Source organism: Falco rusticolus, chromosome 3, assembly GCF_015220075.1.
Source record: "Falco rusticolus isolate bFalRus1 chromosome 3, bFalRus1.pri, whole genome shotgun sequence".
Lineage (NCBI taxonomy): Eukaryota > Metazoa > Chordata > Aves > Falconiformes > Falconidae > Falco > Falco rusticolus.
In genome coordinates, this window is record NC_051189.1 from 27,963,128 (window position 1) to 27,981,075 (window position 17,948).

General features: G+C 36.0%; 1 protein-coding gene across 3 annotated transcripts in view; it reads right to left on the reverse strand.

The window, feature by feature from the left end:
* Positions 1 to 17,948, reverse strand: part of SPAG1 (sperm associated antigen 1) — a 45,188-nt gene that overhangs the window by 11,689 nt on the left and 15,551 nt on the right. For all 3 annotated transcript variants that reach the window (XM_037378943.1, XM_037378944.1, XM_037378945.1), the window contains exons 8-13: positions 17,469 to 17,599; positions 16,698 to 16,804; positions 14,145 to 14,307; positions 7,579 to 8,004; positions 7,094 to 7,193; positions 3,832 to 3,984 (exon numbers count right to left, since the gene is read on the reverse strand). In XM_037378943.1, coding sequence (XP_037234840.1) covers positions 3,832 to 3,984; positions 7,094 to 7,193; positions 7,579 to 8,004; positions 14,145 to 14,307; positions 16,698 to 16,804; positions 17,469 to 17,599 — 1,080 coding nt within the window. The remainder of the gene's footprint in view (positions 1 to 3,831; positions 3,985 to 7,093; positions 7,194 to 7,578; positions 8,005 to 14,144; positions 14,308 to 16,697; positions 16,805 to 17,468; positions 17,600 to 17,948) is intronic.

Here is a 17,948-nt window from a genome sequence, read left to right on the forward strand (position 1 = left end):
TTTCTTAATAGTCAATGCAGGTCACAAAGTAGGCATTAAGTTGCATTTTACAGAACTGTCAGAAATTAGTCAATCAATCATTCTTTATCCCCATTTAAAAATGCAAAGAAAAATGTAAAAAGGGGGGGGGGGGGGCAGAGTTCAAATATTTCTGTACATGAGAAATCCATTCAAGTGGGAATTTCCCACTGCTGTGATTATTTTGGAGAAAGACCTAAGTAAACATAATGAGTAAAGCCATACAAGATTTCATGGTCCCATTATAATTATTGTAGTGTTTAAAAAAAAGAACAAACCACAAATAAATATTCATCAATTACGAGAATAATAGTGAGATAAATGTCTTCTGATGTCAAAATGAGCTTGAGTCAAGTTCAACTGGTGGTAAGTCTAATATCTACTTTAACAAAGGAAAATTCTGAACTGAGTACCAAAGCAAGTCACATTGATACTATAGCCAATAAACCTGAAAATTGTGTATTAGGTGCACTTCTACCTAACACAGGTGTAAAAAACATACTGCACCAACACACATCCAAAAAACCTCAAAAACCCCTTAAGAACCTTGAATAGGGCATCAAGAATGAGATATAGAATGAGCATAAATTACCCAATTGAGTTTTCTTGCTCAGTTTTGTTTTTTTCAAATTATTTTAATGACAGCTATAAAACAAACAAACAAACACACACCTTGGTATATTACTACTGCAACAGAGTCAGAGCATTCAGGAACAAATTCTTTTCCCATTAGGGTCTGATAGAAAAACCAATACAAGAAGCAGCACCTGTTCTAATATTCTTTATCATAAAAGAGAAATTACCAAAATTTTTTAAAGAACTATACAGACTAGAATGGCTATTTGTAGAGCTATGTAATACGTTTTTTTATGTATTACATAATGCTGCATGAAACAAAATTTCTTACATTTTTTAATTGAAAGCAAATTTCTTCATATACAGAACATCACATTTCATAGTATTATCTCAAGTTTTCTAAGCGAACAAGAATATTATTTTTCTGTAGGTTTGCTGCATATGCCCTTCTAGGGCTCTCCTCTGCCTGTGTCATTACTAAGCAACATTTTATAGGACCTACCAACTAAGTAGCTTGTCCAAGTTCTACTGTGCTCTAATTTTACTAAAACTTTAGTTTTTTAATAATATCCTGAATTCAATTGTTAAGAAAAATGTGGCACACTACCCTAAATTAAAGAGCCCTAAGTTTTACTGAGGTTATTTTATTAGAGAGCAAAACTGTACACTTCATTAAAAAGTCGATTCATTACATTTAGGTATTTCCCATAGAAAGTAACAGAATAATTCTACAGTAAACCAGGGTCCCATTGACTTCCTGTTTATTTTTTCTCCATTTATCATAATGGGCTTAAAACATTGGAGAAAAAAACCTGATACATTTCATCAAAATCAACAGAAAGAATCCTGCACGATTTGATGATCAATCGACTGCTTGTAATACAATCATCTAAGCACAGTCTTCTGCAAAAATGCATACCTGTGTGCCGTGGTTAGATCTCATAAAAAAGCTGGGACAAACACAATCACTCCCTACCACCAACACCCTAACTTGACCCAACAATCCCGCAGTTTTGGAATTTATCACAGATTTATTTGTACAGTACAATACTCACATGGGACTTTGTAATAAAAGCTCCCAAGCTATCTAATACAATTTGCTAACTGATACTAAAGGAGTTGAGACAACTGGAACGAAACTTCAACTCAGTAAATGAAAAAAGTGAAAAGCAAATAGTAAAATACTCAAGAGGAAATTAAAATACATAAAATAGGAAAATCACTGACGTTCACAAAGCTAGAAAAATGCCACTAATTAAAAACGTGCTTGAAATGCATTTTCCTGTGACTTGGCATGCACTATTAAAAGAAACAGTCCTTTCATTTTATCTAAAAATCACCTCAGAATAACCAATATAAGACACAATTCAATGATAAACACTCAAATAACTCTTTACACTTGTTTTCAGTTTACTTCTCATAAAAATACGTACTTACATTCTTAATTATTTCCTTTTGATTACAAAATGATCAGGTAAAGACTTTATATTAAAAATCCTACTTGTCTTTTACTTGACAATTATTAAAAATACCAGACCGAACATACATTTGATTCCAAGATTTTGGAAAGCCTGCTTAGTTAGCTAAGTACAGAACGACAAGCTTTAACACATTTATCAAACCCACCCTCAGACACAAGTGAGATTATGAATTTTTCCTGCCAGCTTCCTATCACCATCCAATGTCCCACAGGAACTTAAATAAATCCTCCAATAAAAGCAGGTTGTTAAGACTCAATATTCCTGATATTAAAAAAAATTAAGTTACATTTTGGGGTTGTCCCTTTAAGTTAAAAGGCAGTAAAAGAACCATCATTTTTGTTAAAATTAGTTTTTAAAAGGCCTGTTACTTTGGAAATGAAAATGAGTACTTTGATAAACAATTTCAGTTGAATTCATAAATGATAAAATATTAAAAAATAAATTATAGTTAAAGTTCTATTACGCAGCAGGTCTATGCTTTAGAAACTGAGAATTTGCAAGCAAAACTGAATTACCAGCAGAAGAGAAGAAGGAAGAAGCAGCTGAAATAAGGTGATGGGTTGCCAGGGAGGAAAGAGTAATGAACAGTGAAGCTAAAAACATAAGGAAGGCCTAGAGAGGAGAAAAGGAAGAGTGTTAAGGGAAAAAAGGGAAATAAGCTTATTACTAAGCAAGTTACAAGTCAAGAAGAAATATGAAAAGAGTATCTGCAGATAAAATAAGCCAAGATTTTTTAAAAAGTGTAATAATCACAGAGATACCAAGACGAGCAGCTGTCTCAGTAATCCCAGTGCTCTATTCTCAGTGTAGATACAGGAGTTCAGTAGCAATGTGTTGTGTTACCAAAAGTAATAAGACTTCTCGGAGATCATAAAGTGTCATTATCTCCTTTGCCTACCTCTGGTCAAATAAGCAGAATTTCAAGATATTATGAACTTTTAAATGAAGTGATAATGTGGGTGTTTGTGGCCTTGACTTAAAAAAGAAAAAAAATAAAGGTACCAGAATCCATTGTTAAAAGTCACGTGCATGTGGGTTCCTGCTCAATGACTAATGGCTGTTCTGCTTTCATTAATACTTTTTTTCCCCATTAAAAGAAAAAATGAAAGGGAACAGAAAATCCTATCATTTACGCACTTAAGTACTTACTATATATTAATAAGATACAATTACAATAGTGTGTATACACTAATTTTATGCTATTAAAATAAAATTATAGAAATTGAGATGGCTCTCTTGGCAACAAGAATTAATGCTGGAAGTACTGACACAAGTTAAAATAATATTCAATTATATTTTTTAAACCTCTAAGCTTTGTAGCCAACTACTGTATCAAGCTACATCCGTGTTTCCACAACTGCAGCACACTGAAGGATTCCTGCTTAACACAAATCTCCAACTGCCAACAGGAAGGCTGCTAATATGAAAAGGAAACAATTATCAGGGAAAAGGTATGGACCTTGAAGTATTGGTATCAGATATAAGTTAGGCAAGAAAATAAGTTGAGGAAACAGTAAAAAAAGCCTTTTAAGTACTATATTTTTAAAAACAGAAAGTGACCTACTGCTGGCAGAGGAAAACTGTGAAGCTATAGAGAAACAACTAAATGAAAAGTCAGTCCTCTAGTTACAACGCACTAGTTGTGACAACCCTGCCTCCGAGGGATACAGAACAGAGGGAGCATGTAAAACAAATGAAACTGAATTCTACTTTTCTGATACCAGTCAAAATAAAAAAAACTTGTAAATGGAGTTACCTATTAGCACTATCATTTGCTGCTTGGATGCTGCTGTCTATTTGTAGGACTGTTTTATAATCAATGTATGCCTGTCGATACCGCTCCATAGACTCATTTGCCATTGCTCGTCGTAGAAGAGGCTTAAGGGAAAACGGCTGAAGCTCCAGAGCTCTGGAGAAAACAAAAGAAAAATGCAGGACTGAAACAGAGTAACTGAAGTAATATTAATAAAACTATTTTATTTATTTCATTGATTAAGGTATACACAACTAGATGTAACAACTGTGATTTCAGATGGGCGTTACAGTAACATAACCAAGGAAAATGAGACTAAGTGGTTTAGACATGCAGTTATGAATTTGTTAGTGCTTTTACTACAACTTACTTTACTCAAATGCCTATCTTCCACCTAGAAAACTGCTTCCATCACCAAGAAAAGATTAATGTAATGACAGCTGTTTAAGAACAAAAGCCATTTTTCTTAAGTCATGCCTAGATCTATGGGGATTTCAAGTATATGGTGCATTTGCCTACATGATTTTCAGTTCTTCCTTACACGGAAGTATGCATGTAAAAAACAGATTTAGTGAGACATGAATATACACCTGTCTTTTTTTGGCTTTTAGTTTTTTGCCTGTCTTTTGGCTGTTTGCTCTTCTGATTGTGTCTGCTCAACACTGAGCTCAAATGCTGACACTATGCAGTTAGAGTGCCTTTTCCAGCAATATGGAACAGCAGTCCACAAACCTTTATTTGTTAAAGACCATCTTTTATAAATCAATTATTCTTGCTAAAGAGAAATAAACTTTGAAATACTGAAATTACAATGAGTCTAGCCAATTAGATTTCATGGAATCATAAAGTAATTCAGGCTGAGAGGTCCCCAGTCCAACTTTCTGCTACAGCTAGGGTCAGCTCTGAGATCAGACAAGGTTACTCAGGGCTCTATCCAGTTGGGCCTTGAAGACCTCCAAGGGAATCACTGCACATCTCCGGGCAACCTGTTGCAATACTCTGGACTGGTCATCAGGAAAAGGTTTCTCCTAATACATAGTTCAAACCTTGTGTGGTTAAACTTTTGCCTGATGTCTCTCGTCCTCCCACAATGCACTGCCAGAAAGAGCCAGGATTCATCCTCTGGATAATCTCCTCATAGGTACTAGCAGGCTGCTCTTAGGACCCCTGCAAGCCATTCTCCTCTAAGCTGAAGAAACCCAGCTCCCTTGGACTCTCCTCTGCAGGCAACTGTTCCAGAGTTCACAACCACCTCAGTGACACTTTCACTGAACTCACTGCAGTTGACCACTGTCTTTCTTGTACTGGGGAAGCTGAAAACCAACATAGTTAACATAGATGTTGTCCAGCAACTGCCGAGTACAAGGGGATAATCATTCTCCCCAGTCCACTGGCTGTGCTCCTGTTCATAAGCCCAGGAGGCTGTTGGCCACCTTTCCTGTAAATTGGCTTTGCACCACTACTCTCCCCTAAAGCTAGAGAAACAGTGATTTCTAGAATAAACATTTCCATTTCAGAAATATTTCAACACTCCATTTATGTTGCTGAATGCATTTGAAAAACAGAACAGCACACAACATTGTAATCCCTACAAAACCTCTGCAAAAATGCCTGACGTTCTGTAACTCAGATGAATATTAATGCAATTTCAGGTTCCTAACATCAAGAACGAAGAAAAAAACAGCCATAAATTCAGGGGAAGACAACATTGTTTGTCAAATAGCATCAGTGGGAATGGAAAGCTGCATTTCCAGGGCAGAATGCAAAGGTAATACAGCCAGAGACCAAACCACACCACAGTACTAAATAAATCAACATCAGTGCACAGAAGCCCTACTTCAGTCTCTGTAACAAGAATCAAAAGCACTCCAAATCAGAGTCTTGAGACAAAAGGAGATCCAACAGAGGGGGTTTTATACACTTCTAAGCCCTAAATAGCTGAAACAATACAAGACAAGTGTTAAATACTTATTTTTGTATCACGAATATAAGCACTACACCATTTTTTGCTTTGATTTCAAGTGACATTCATAAATCATCTTTTATGTTACGTTACCTACAGAAGATTTAATTGGCATTGTCAATTCATATGTGTTTGCAGTTTTGCAGTTCTGCTTCTCAGTCTCTAAATTATTTCTACCTCTGTTGTGTTAATTAAGCATCATGGGTCCTTGTGCATCCAGGAAATATGCATGACATTAAGGACACTATCATTAAGTATTAAGAAAGTAAGCTTCCAGTTGGTAGGAGTACAACCCCACACACCTTTGTATTACTGATTTCAATTGAAGTCTTACGTACTTCAAACATCCTGAATAGAAAAATGTGATGGCTGCTATGTACGCCACCTTGTTTCACCAGTCAGCTGTCTATGGTCCTGCATCTACTTTAACAGAATATTTTTAACAAGTCAATTTTTTCAGATGACATTTTTAGAGAACTTTTCTGTCAGGTAGAATATATACAGCAAGTCAAATACTTAGTTAATACAAAGGTACATGCGTATTTTCTTTTTAGTTTTGGGTGGGTATTTGTAATGGTTGGGTTATGCTGTAAAAAACCCCAACAGATTAATTAGTAAGATTTCTAACTTTCTTGGAATCCTTTGGTGAACCTTAAGACTCAATCTCACTAACCCCATTTATGAAAATATAAAAAAAGACATCTAGAAATACAGTAATAGTTTAGTGGGAGGAAGTGTTTGGAAGTTATTGAAGGCATCTGATCTTCTTGAACTCCTGTACCCTTAGAAGCCACAATAAGTAGAAAGGATTTTAGCTCAATTCCTGAACAGCTGTGATTACTGTTTACAACTATGACAAGTATACATTAAAAAAACAACAAACCAAAACAACAAACCAAACACAGAGAACACACATATATATATACACTATACACATGCCTGAAAGCAATTTCCAACAGCTGGCTTAACAATGCTTTTACATGTAAGTTACTGCAGAGCATCACTGAAGTACATTACTTCCTTTATCACTGCCTTTATATTAAAAATTTTAATTCTGCTATGCATTTCTGTGTACACAAGAAGCCTAATGACTGCCCTCATAGAGTAAGAGTAAGTAAAAAGTTACTCCTTCCCCAAGTTCCATGTGATTGTTTACATAACTGACAAAGATACCTGTCATTTAGACAGGGAATCAGACTTCACTGAAGACTGTTCTAAGTCAAAGTGCGATAGCAATGCATCAGTTAAAATGTTAATCATCATCAGGAATGCTATTGCTCTACATGGCAGGTTGCAATTTACCTGTTACAATCCTGAATGCAGTCACTGCAGTTCCCTTCTTTGAGGTAACACGCTGCTCTGTTTGAGTACAAGATACTTAAATCATCTGGACTTTGCTCTCCTAAAAGAGGTTACAATTAAAATCAAAGACCTTTACTAAAATGACATTCAAGAATTAAAGACTTGCACACTCGTAAGTTGCACTGCAGTGATGCAGTTTGCTGACAATGCAAAGCTCTAAGGAGCTTTCCTTTATCACATCACCTAGAATATCTAGTTATTCAAACAAATAAAACGCAAACAGCTCTGCCCCAAGAAAATTAAATATTATTTCACTCATCTTCCTGTATTTCTTGTGATGTGAACTGTCCTCTACTGAGATGACAAAGAATTTACTGCACAGTAACTCCTGCCAAAAATCCTGGAACAGACACGGTTACTTTAATTTCTAGTTCCTTTATATAATCTAAGCGATCCTAGATTTAAGTATAAGGTGTTACACTCACCTAGACCAATGACATATTCAATTGCTTCCGAGTATCTGAGCACAGCTTCTCCAAACTGTCCACTCTTAAATAACTCGTTTCCTTCACTTTTTAGTTTTGCTGCAGTAGGAGGAAGTGAAGTAGAACTGCCGCCACCAGCCGACTGCGACCCTGCTCCATTCGACCTGGAGACCTCAGCTTCAGAGCTTTCCCTCTTTTGATCACTGTGTAAATAGCCATTAACTTCACCTTCGTGGTCTGACAAATGCTTTTGTCGTTCATTCTCTGATGTGCCTTTTTTTAACCCACTCTCGGTGGATTCCTTCTGCTTCTGCGTCTCTCTGTCGCCTGCCTTACTGCCTCCTCCTTTGCTATGAAACTTTCTCTGCGCGTTCCCCATCACTGCCTCCACCACTGCTGCCTCTCCTCTTACTGGCACACCAGTTTCTGCAAGGAAGTTAATGAGCTGAGTTAAGAGCTTGCATCATCAGAAGAAACTATTGTCCTGGCAAAAGAGGGGTGTACAGCCAAAGAACACAGTACCAAATTCTTCAAACAGCCTAATGTTATGAAGACTTATTTGCCTCAGAAAATGCTTCCAGGAACACAGAAAAATTCCTACTTACAAGCAACTTGCAATTATTACTGAGAAGGTGTTACTATGAAATCTTTTTTCTCCTTGCTGGGCATACTGTGAACCCCTGTCCTGTAGTGTCAGAATGGTACAGGGTTCACCTTGCAATTTACTCTTTAAATACTGGCTAGTTTAATACTGATACTTTGATTTTCCATGACCAAATCAAAATGCTTGCATGTTAAAATTAGAACACACAGCTAAGAAACCAGTAATGTTGCACACTTCAAAATTCTCAAATATAACAGAAGGGATAAAAGCTTATAAATCATTCTCAAAAAGGCTTCATTTAAACACGTCAAAAAGCCCTTTCTAGACACTTCTGATCTTTCAACTTTCACTATTATTACTAATTTAACTACAAAAAATCATACAATAAATAAACGTTAATGTTTAATACACTTATTTATTTATTCATTAGTCACCTGAATTTCTAACAGATTGCCACCACAATATTTAAATATAGATTTCTGCAGAAAGCCTGACTCTTGACACTACCAGTCACACAAAGGCAACTCTATGTTTTCGTACTATTAAGATGCTGGGTTTTCACCTTCCCTTAACCTGGCATATTCATCTGTCAAACAGAATTTTTTCATGCCTTCATATACTGGAGTGATACTTTCAATTGATGTAAACTTAACTTCTGAAGTTGATTGAATATGCATGAACTCCAGGCTGCTCCAGCTTACAGAAATTATCTTTTTAATGCACAAATTGAAATCAAACTGAACAGTATGGTAAAGCATAACATTTTTAAAAAGATTAAGATTCCCCAGTGCCTAACAGACAAAAGCTCCAACTGCCGCCTCCTTAGCTGTGATGTCTTTTTTGAAATGTGAATGTAAGTTCATACACCACAGTGGGAAAAATGATAGGATACATCTATTCTACCCACACAGGCATTTTTATAAAACTTAAAAGTAAACTATTTCTATTTGAGACATCAATCCATCCATTCATCCATCCAATCTGACAGTGCCAAATATGCAAAAGAGGTTTAAAGTCTATTTGGTAGGGAGGATGAGGGTAAAAGGCTAGCTGGGTATGTAAGTGAAGACAGTAGTAGTATAATAATGATTTCCTTCGAACACATGCTAAAAGACTTTCATTTTGCATCCACCAAAACAGAGATTACTCTGTATACCTTCTACTAAAAAAAAAGGGAAAAAGCTATTTTAAATGTCACAAGCAAACAGGTGACAGGACAATTTTTAGAAAACATGGCAGAACACTCTTGAAGAGCATTCCAGCTGCTAGAGACAAAGAAAAAGCAAGAAAGGCAGATAACGTGTGATGCGAATGTCATTAATGTCAACATCACTTCCTGAATACAGGAGAAAACTTCTTGAAGTGCAGAGAATCAATCCCAGATTAAACAGGAAACACTCACAGCATTTGGAGTCCCCCTGAAAACAGGAATACTCCTAATTAACTTATTTAGCTGTCAGGATATGCTAATTGCCTAAGTAATTCTGCACTGAGTAAACATGCTTCACAAAACTGTACTGATGGATTTCTCACATCTAATTCTCACTGTCTTTCAGTTTCAGTGTTTATAACATAAACGATATTCCAGTACTGGTCTCTACAGAGTAATGTATTCATGAAAGAGTATTCTGGGCTTTGCTTTAAAAAAAAAATAATAAAATCAGCACTTAGGAAATTTTCTTTTTAAAAGAAGTCTAGATATATTATAAATTCCAAAGAAAAGTTAAAGGTACTGAAACATATGGACAGGATTTTGACCAGAACAACAACAAAGACAACAAATACAAACTATAAAGAATTTTGTTACTATTAAAATAACAAACTTCAAATGGAAGGACTGTCATAAAACAAATGCTACTGAATACTCCAAAAGGAATATTTGAAGGTGTGGTTTTTTTAATGGATCATGCTGTCTTTCATTTAAAATTAATTTTCAGTACACTGAGTATTTATCTTCCAGAAGCATGGCACAAAGATGACAGCAGAATGAAAAGCAATATATCTAAGTTCAGTTCACAATGAATTCACCTATTACAAAGCCAGGACATATTTTCAAGTCTTATCAGCTCTGGACTAGATGAAGGTAACTAGAACGGTCCAAATCTCCACAGATTAATTTTTAATAATGTTAAATATTTTTTTTCCACACACGGTCAGCAAACATCAGTTTTGTATTATGTGTTCTTGGTTTAGCCGATCCAAGATGGTACCTGGATTGTTCTCAGCCAGAACGTGTAACAAATAGACTTCTCAAATAACTGATCTCTGCAGTCTTTGTTTATAAAGAAGAAAAAAAAGATTTACTGATCAGCATTTATACTGACACTGTAATTGAGGGATTTTTCTTAACTTCACCATTACAAGTGCATATCTAAAGTGAATTTTCAATGCTGTTTATTTTAACATGATCTAAATTTTCATACTGATAGCTTGCAACAGCCTAAAAGCCACAGTAGGTTGGGCCCCATTGTGCTACATGTTAGACAATTATAAATTAGTTCCTTCTTCAAAGAGTTTACAATTCTAAAAATTCAAAAATAGCAAATGAACAAGCTCACTGGAAAGATCAAGGAGTATAGAATAACTACTGTATCGAGTGACTAGCTGGCCAAATGTGCTCATACAAGACCAGCTTCTAACCATAAGGAGAACTGACACAATCCATTATTCAAGGCTAGGATGGCAAAGAAGCTTCCTATTCCAGTAAAATTCTAGTCACAGAGATTACTAAAAATTAAGATTTGAATAGTATAAATTCATACACGGCACAAAGGCCAAGTGAACAAGGATACAGAGCAGCCGGTAAGCATTAAACAACAGGTAACATCTCTATCTCAGACCCACAGTGGTAGGGGAGAGCAGAAAGCAATACCAGGAATGCTGAAAATACAACAGCAAGCACAACCGATGGCTTGAGTAGGAAAGAACTCTAATTGTTTCCTACCCAATAGGCTTTGCTTCTCAACAAATCAAACACTTCAAAATGCAAATCTAAGACCTTACTCACTGTTCTCTGTCAAAAGCCGTGAAATATTAACACATATGTTGAAGAATTATCTGTAAAATCAAATAAATGTTTCATTATTCCACATGGAATAATTCAGGAAAAAGTAAAAATGTAAAGACAAAGAATCCAGTTTTATCTGAAGATGTCTGTTTCATAAAACACGTTTAGAAAATCAACAAGAGAAATTCAGTGTGTTATCAACCCATATGTGTTTTGGAAAGCTGTAAATCGGTGATTATGATGACAGCTCTATTTATTTAGGGGCAGAAAGCCCATTACTTCAAAGAAACCACAATACATGGTCAAGACCAGTTGAGAACACAGTATATAATTCATCAAGAATGCTTAGAGTTTTTATACTTATTCAGCTCCTAACAACATTCCCATAAAAAGACTATCTAATGAAAGAAAACTAAGTCACAAGACAGTGGATTGATAGAAGGAAAAACTCTAAGAACAGTTCCAAATCATGGTACTGTTGTGTTCAATGCCAAAGACTTTAATTTGGTGCTATCAAGTAGAAAACAGATTGGAAAAGAAAAATCACAAAACAATTCTCTGTAGCCAACTGCTGTGGCACCAAGTAAATTTAATACACACTGGCAGTGAAACCAGAAGCCAGGTGAAGGATTTAACACAAAGGAAAAAGGCGTTCTGACGCTTCAATGCCAAGTCTCAGTGTACCAAATCAGCAATCTCACGGTGCACAAAACAGGAGGACACGTAAAAAATTTTTTTTAAAAAAAAATTATAACCTGAACTGGGAAAAAGGTCTTACCCAGAAGAAGAATATTCTGTTCACCTCTGAAGTGTAACAAATAAACAATACACAAAGAAAACACTCTTTAGGCAACATCTTTTCCCATTGTCAACTTACAAAACAGAATTTTGTCTGTTATGAGGTTTCTTGTATGTGCTTGAAAGTGTATCTTTTAAAGAGAGATCTGTTGTCAACTTTAGCGGTAACAGGTTGAAAATCATTTTAAAGCACACTTAGGCGTTATTTGTTTAAATCCACTCTCCTTTTTATGAATAAATATTTGCTAAATTTCAGAACTGTTTACTACAGTATTTTTTTAAATTATTGTAACAGATCAAGTAAATACTGCACAATTTAGCAGATTTTTATGAATTAAAAGGGGCTTTTACAATATATTTATCTTTAAACCATATTTATCACTTGAGATTGTAAATTCTATACACATGTCGAAACATCAGATGCTTTGTCAAGCACATACAATTTTGGTTTTTACAGTGCCTGAATTATTAATTTTTACAGTCTCTAGAACAAGCAATTTTCCATCTCCATTGTACAAAAAGGATTTTATTTACTTTAATTTTCAGTTACATAGAAAATGAGGAGAGACTACAGTTTATTTAGACTGTTTTGTTCAAAGCTGAGACATCAACTCTCCAGAGCTAAAGAAAAAAAAAAATTTTGTTGGTTTTCTTCCAATCTCTAAATGATAAGTTTGGTAGGAATGCATGAGGCTTACCAACTAGGATGTGAAATAAATGTCACTAGTACATGACAGGACTAGGACTACATGGAATATATGACTAGATGTATAGAGAATATATATAAAGATGCTTAATCTACTTATTGCTGTTAGGTTCACAGAACATCGCAAATTTATTCAACAACTGCAATTACTTTGTATTTGTTTCCAGTTATACTTGAAAGTAATCTATGAAGATGCTTGCCTCCTAAATCTCAAAAATGCTATGTATATCACATGAACACATGTGACATTGATGTCAGTTGACAATCTTCCCTATGTTTAAAAGCCTAACCTTTCATCAACAGAATGGGAGCCTTCCTATGGAGCTAGAAGGCACTTAGTCATCTGAATGCTCCCAATGGAAAGCAACTCCAAATTAACTCATATTTAAGGCTAGGGGCATGACCCATCCTTTCTTCTACGGTTTTAGCTGAGGAGAGCTCGTGGATTATCTACCAATTTTGAAAAATGTAGCATACAAGTAACACATTATTAACACACACGTACAGTCTAATATTCACACTTAAGATGGAAAACCCACAGACTGATTTAATGTCAAGATAAAGAACTACATAGGCCACCGAAAACACAAAAGTCACAGCTGTCACACCACATTACCTTAAAGAACAAACAGAAAGCAGCAAGGGTGGAAATCAACCTAGGGACGTTAGTTACTCTTGTTGCATGTTCAGACATGCAGCTGAATCTAAAAGCAACCTGCCAGTGCAAGCCTCAACAGCCCCCTGCTGCCTCGCTTCCTCCTGCAAGTCATGTATTCTGATTATGCCAGTAGCTCATCCCAGCAGCTTTGCAGTGAGTCACACGCTACACCAGAAATGGGAGCTGCACTTCAACTGCTTGTAAACTACATACAGTACAAGAATTACACATTGTTTACCTCCAATACATACTTTTGGAGCACACAGATGATCTCTTACATTAAAAACAAAAAGAGATTGATAGTTTTCAAAACAAACAACAACAAAATCAAAATTACATGCCACTTGATCATTTTTGCACCCTTTGATCCTATCAAGGCAGGAAAATGCAGAAGAAAAATGAGATGGTGGGAAGGCTGGAGAGCTGTGCAAGAGAAAGGGCTAAGGAATCCAAAATGTTCTCTTAATGCCAGAAGAAATTCCCAGCTGGGTCCACATCAAAAGGATAGGTAGAAAATTACACAGGACACAGACAAGTAGGCAATTTATAGCAACATTTTCCATGTGCCTCTGTTATAACCTTTCTAGAAATAATTCCAAAGATGTGTAATAAAACTGAACTCTAGATGTCATATTCTGGTCTACTTCAAGTAGTGAATGTAATTTTAATTTTCAAACAGGCAAAATTCTTCGCAAGCAAATATGGATGAATTGTGCAAATAAATATTGCAATATCAAAAGCAGTATTTTTTTCCCCTCAGGTTAAAATTAAATCAGAAATTACATGACATTACCTTTATCTCCACTGCTTCTTTCACATTCTTCTGTGTTTTCCCCTCCTTTTTCATCACCTTCTGAATCCTCTATATCTTGAATAAGTATTCTTTTTCCTTTGCCATGAGTCTCAGACGCAGGCTTTAAGCTTTTCAGTTTCTTTTCAATCTCGAGCAGATTTTTCTGCAAGGGAAAACCCAGCAATAACAGAAGCCTTTTTTTATAGGTATACAAATTGTAATTTATATACAGAAAATACATTCTCTTAAATAATCCATGTAATATCCTGAGGAACTATTGAGATAAATGTTACCAATATAAAACCAGAGAAAATAAATGTGATTCTTCCAAAAGTCAGTACCAAAACCAAGATCAACACTCTATTTCTGTCTCAGAAACTCAGAGGACATCACACAAACGAATAAATACTTTTCTTGATCAAACTGCTTATTAAGCAAAAAGCATTTTAAAAGAAAAAAAGTAGATTGTACTATTGGGATTATCTGGCACGGCCTACTCAGAAGAGCCGCCACGGGAAACAAGGCTTCTTTCCAGAATCTCCAAAAAAGCCTAAAATCTGTTTATGAAAATTTATGCTATGGATATCTGATGGAGGAGTGTAACTGATAGAACTAGAACTAAGAGACAACAATTTCTCTAGCAGTATAGCAGAAGGATGCTGTTGAATAATGAAAAGGTTTGCTCTTCTTGCAAGAACTGCAAATCAGATGATCAAACAGCCTCAAATTCCATACACATTTTTTGATTACTCAATAAAAAAATACTCCAACTGCATTTTATACTTTCAGAGCAGAGTAAGACACACCCCACATTATGCACTATGCTGAATTTAACTCAATGCAGTAGTACAAGGAAGTGCCATTTCAGTACTCACTTCCTCAAGAAAAAAAACAAAACAAGGACAGGAACAAGCAACAATTCACGTGGACAAAGTACCTTGAAGAATTACAGTTACTGACAAGCAATTTACCTTTATATTAGTGGCTCTGCACATGAACGTTCACTCCATATGTTTTCCATACGTTCCTATTTCACCCAAGAAGGTTTTGAGGATCCTCTAAGCAAAGAGCAACTCAAAAAATATACTGCCAAGGGCTTGTGACTTCCAGATGTCTCAGCCAAGGCATAATGGCTGGCACAGATACGGACAAAGCACAGACATCTGCTCTCAGCTACAGAAGCATCCCTCAGCAAAGCTACCAATGTATTTAGATCTCGGGAAGAATTTACGCAGAATGAGTATCTTACGTTTGGTACTGTAAGAAGTCTCAGCACAGCCTATCTGGTCATCTTTTCACCAAGACTGTTGTGGAGTTTGTCAACACAGACTCACAAACTATTTAGTAGTTCTGTCTGGTAAACACAAAAAAACCCCAAAAACCAAAAGCTCTTTTAGAACTCAAATCAAGAGAGAGGTGTTTAAAAAGAAGGTGGTGTGGGGGGAAGGCAGGCAGGTCGATTCCTTGGATAATGTGAAACCTGGGAACTATTCTGGACAGGAATTGAGCTCCAAGAACACCCTGAAAGGGATGAATGTTCATGTAGCGAATTTGACTTAACAGGCTTGGACCTCTCTCACTGGTGCAAGCAATAGCAGTGCTCAAATAACTCTACAGAAAGAAGTAGCAATCAAGCAAGCTGCTAGCAGCTCAGAATGTGCCAACAAGAGCTGAAGAGAATTCAGGTGATGAGGCAATTGCACAGCATCCAGAAGTCATATTAAAAAAAAATTGGAGGGTTATGATGGACTACTAATTAACAAAGAGCAATTTAGTATAGAACTGCCTAGTACTGTAGACTCTCAGGACATGTAGAGACCAAATGCAAGGACTGGTTTCTAAGCCACAAAACACCCCTAAAGAAGATACCAATGAATTTAGGACACTAACCAATCCTCTCCTAAATAGCTTAAGTAATAGTAGTACAAGGACCACATTCTGACCTTAAGTTTCCAAAGAAAGCACCCAGCTTTCTTAGATCCAAAATTTGCTAAGAAGGGTCCAGATTCATTAGAAGGTATGAAACGTTTCTCATTCTAGCCTGGAGGTGAGAAATTATTTCTAACATCACACTGAGGTGAGGATAGATCCCAAGTCCTCTCCTTTTGGGTTAACTTCACCACAACAATAAAACCTTGGCATCTCTTTTGAATTTTTCTTGTAAATAGTGCATCAAACTTAAATACACCTATCCCCAATGGATCTTTTGAGAAAAAATCCTGAGTAACTTTGATCAGCTGACGCTAGCTAGTAAGTGTAAGCAGGTTCAGCAGCAAAATTTTATTTAGACACCTACATTATGTTAACAGAGAAGACTTGAGTGCCTACAAGTTCTCTCAATTAAATAACAAACAGAAGATCTGGTCACATTAAATACCTAATTTCCACCACAGTCATGCACCTACGTGGTCTTGGGAAACTGATCATTGGCATAGTAGATTGACTGTGTCCTCAAAACTCATATTCAAATCAAACAATATAAACTGTACTCACTTTATGCTACACAACTGCATACAACCTCTTTATAGTCATATTCGACTGATTTATCTTTACCTTAGCTGCAGCATTTTCTGGTTCAACACATAATACTTTGGTCAGATCCTCCATAGCTGTCTGGTAATTCTGCAGCTGATTGTGTACTGTGGCACGGCGCATTAAAGCTACAAAGGAGGAAGAAAGTGTATTATTTCTGTATTAAAAGCATAAAGTGGATAAAAAGACACTATTTTTTCTAGCTATATTAAGTGCAAAATAGGTTTTTAAAATTCTGCATTTATTTCATAATGACTGTACTAGTAGTAACTATTCTCTTCATCATTTTTAACAATGCAATTTCACATGACACTCTTTAAGACAGTGATCATGAATTGTGAAACATCTTTTCATCCTGTTCCAATTCTTCCCCTCCTCCCATGCAAATACAGTTAGCTACATTCAAGCTCTTGCCTTCAGAAAGGATTAAATCAGCAACTTCCATTGTTTTCATATCACTTTTAAGGCAATTAACACTTCAGTGTGGGTATTACGGAAACAATGCATTGCATGAATACAAGAGGGCTTACAGTCATCACATGAACAACTAGAGTTAGCCCCATGCTACCACATAAGGATACCCATTACAGACAACAGGACAAACTGCGTAAAACTTCCCTGATCCCAAAAATACTTTTAAAGTTAGTTTGGGGAGCTACTCTGTTCCCTTATTTGTGTTTGGACTTGATCTAAAGCTCAGTTTAGTCAACTAACAACATGAATAGGTACGTACTATTTAATTTGCTAGAAATAAAATAATACATAGAAGGGCAAGTTTGTATTCTACTTTACCTTTTACATTGCCAGGTTCCATGTCTAGTACCTTCTCACAATCCTGCAAAGCACTGTCCCAGTCCTGAAGTTTGATTTCTGCTTGAGCTTTGTTATTATATGCAGCTGCAGTGGGTATTACTGATATACTCCTGAAAAAAGGGAATATTGACCAAGGTAGGCTCGTAGTTAGAAAACCTGAATGTAGAAACACTTCATTATTGGAAGCTGAAAACAGCATTACAACAATATGAATACTGATAGTATAACCACAATAGTGGTTGGAAACTTGTTCCTGCGAGACCAGAGGCAACCATCCACCAAGCAGATTTACCATCTTCAGAGGTCTGTTGCTGGCTCAGATCTGAGATGTTGCAGTGAAGATGTGATTGACTCATCTGTTACTTGAACTATGACCTCTTGCTGCCATTCACATAGACTCAAATGAAACTGCCAAATGAAACCTTTGAGAGTATCAAGAGTAACTACAGAGCTCTGAAG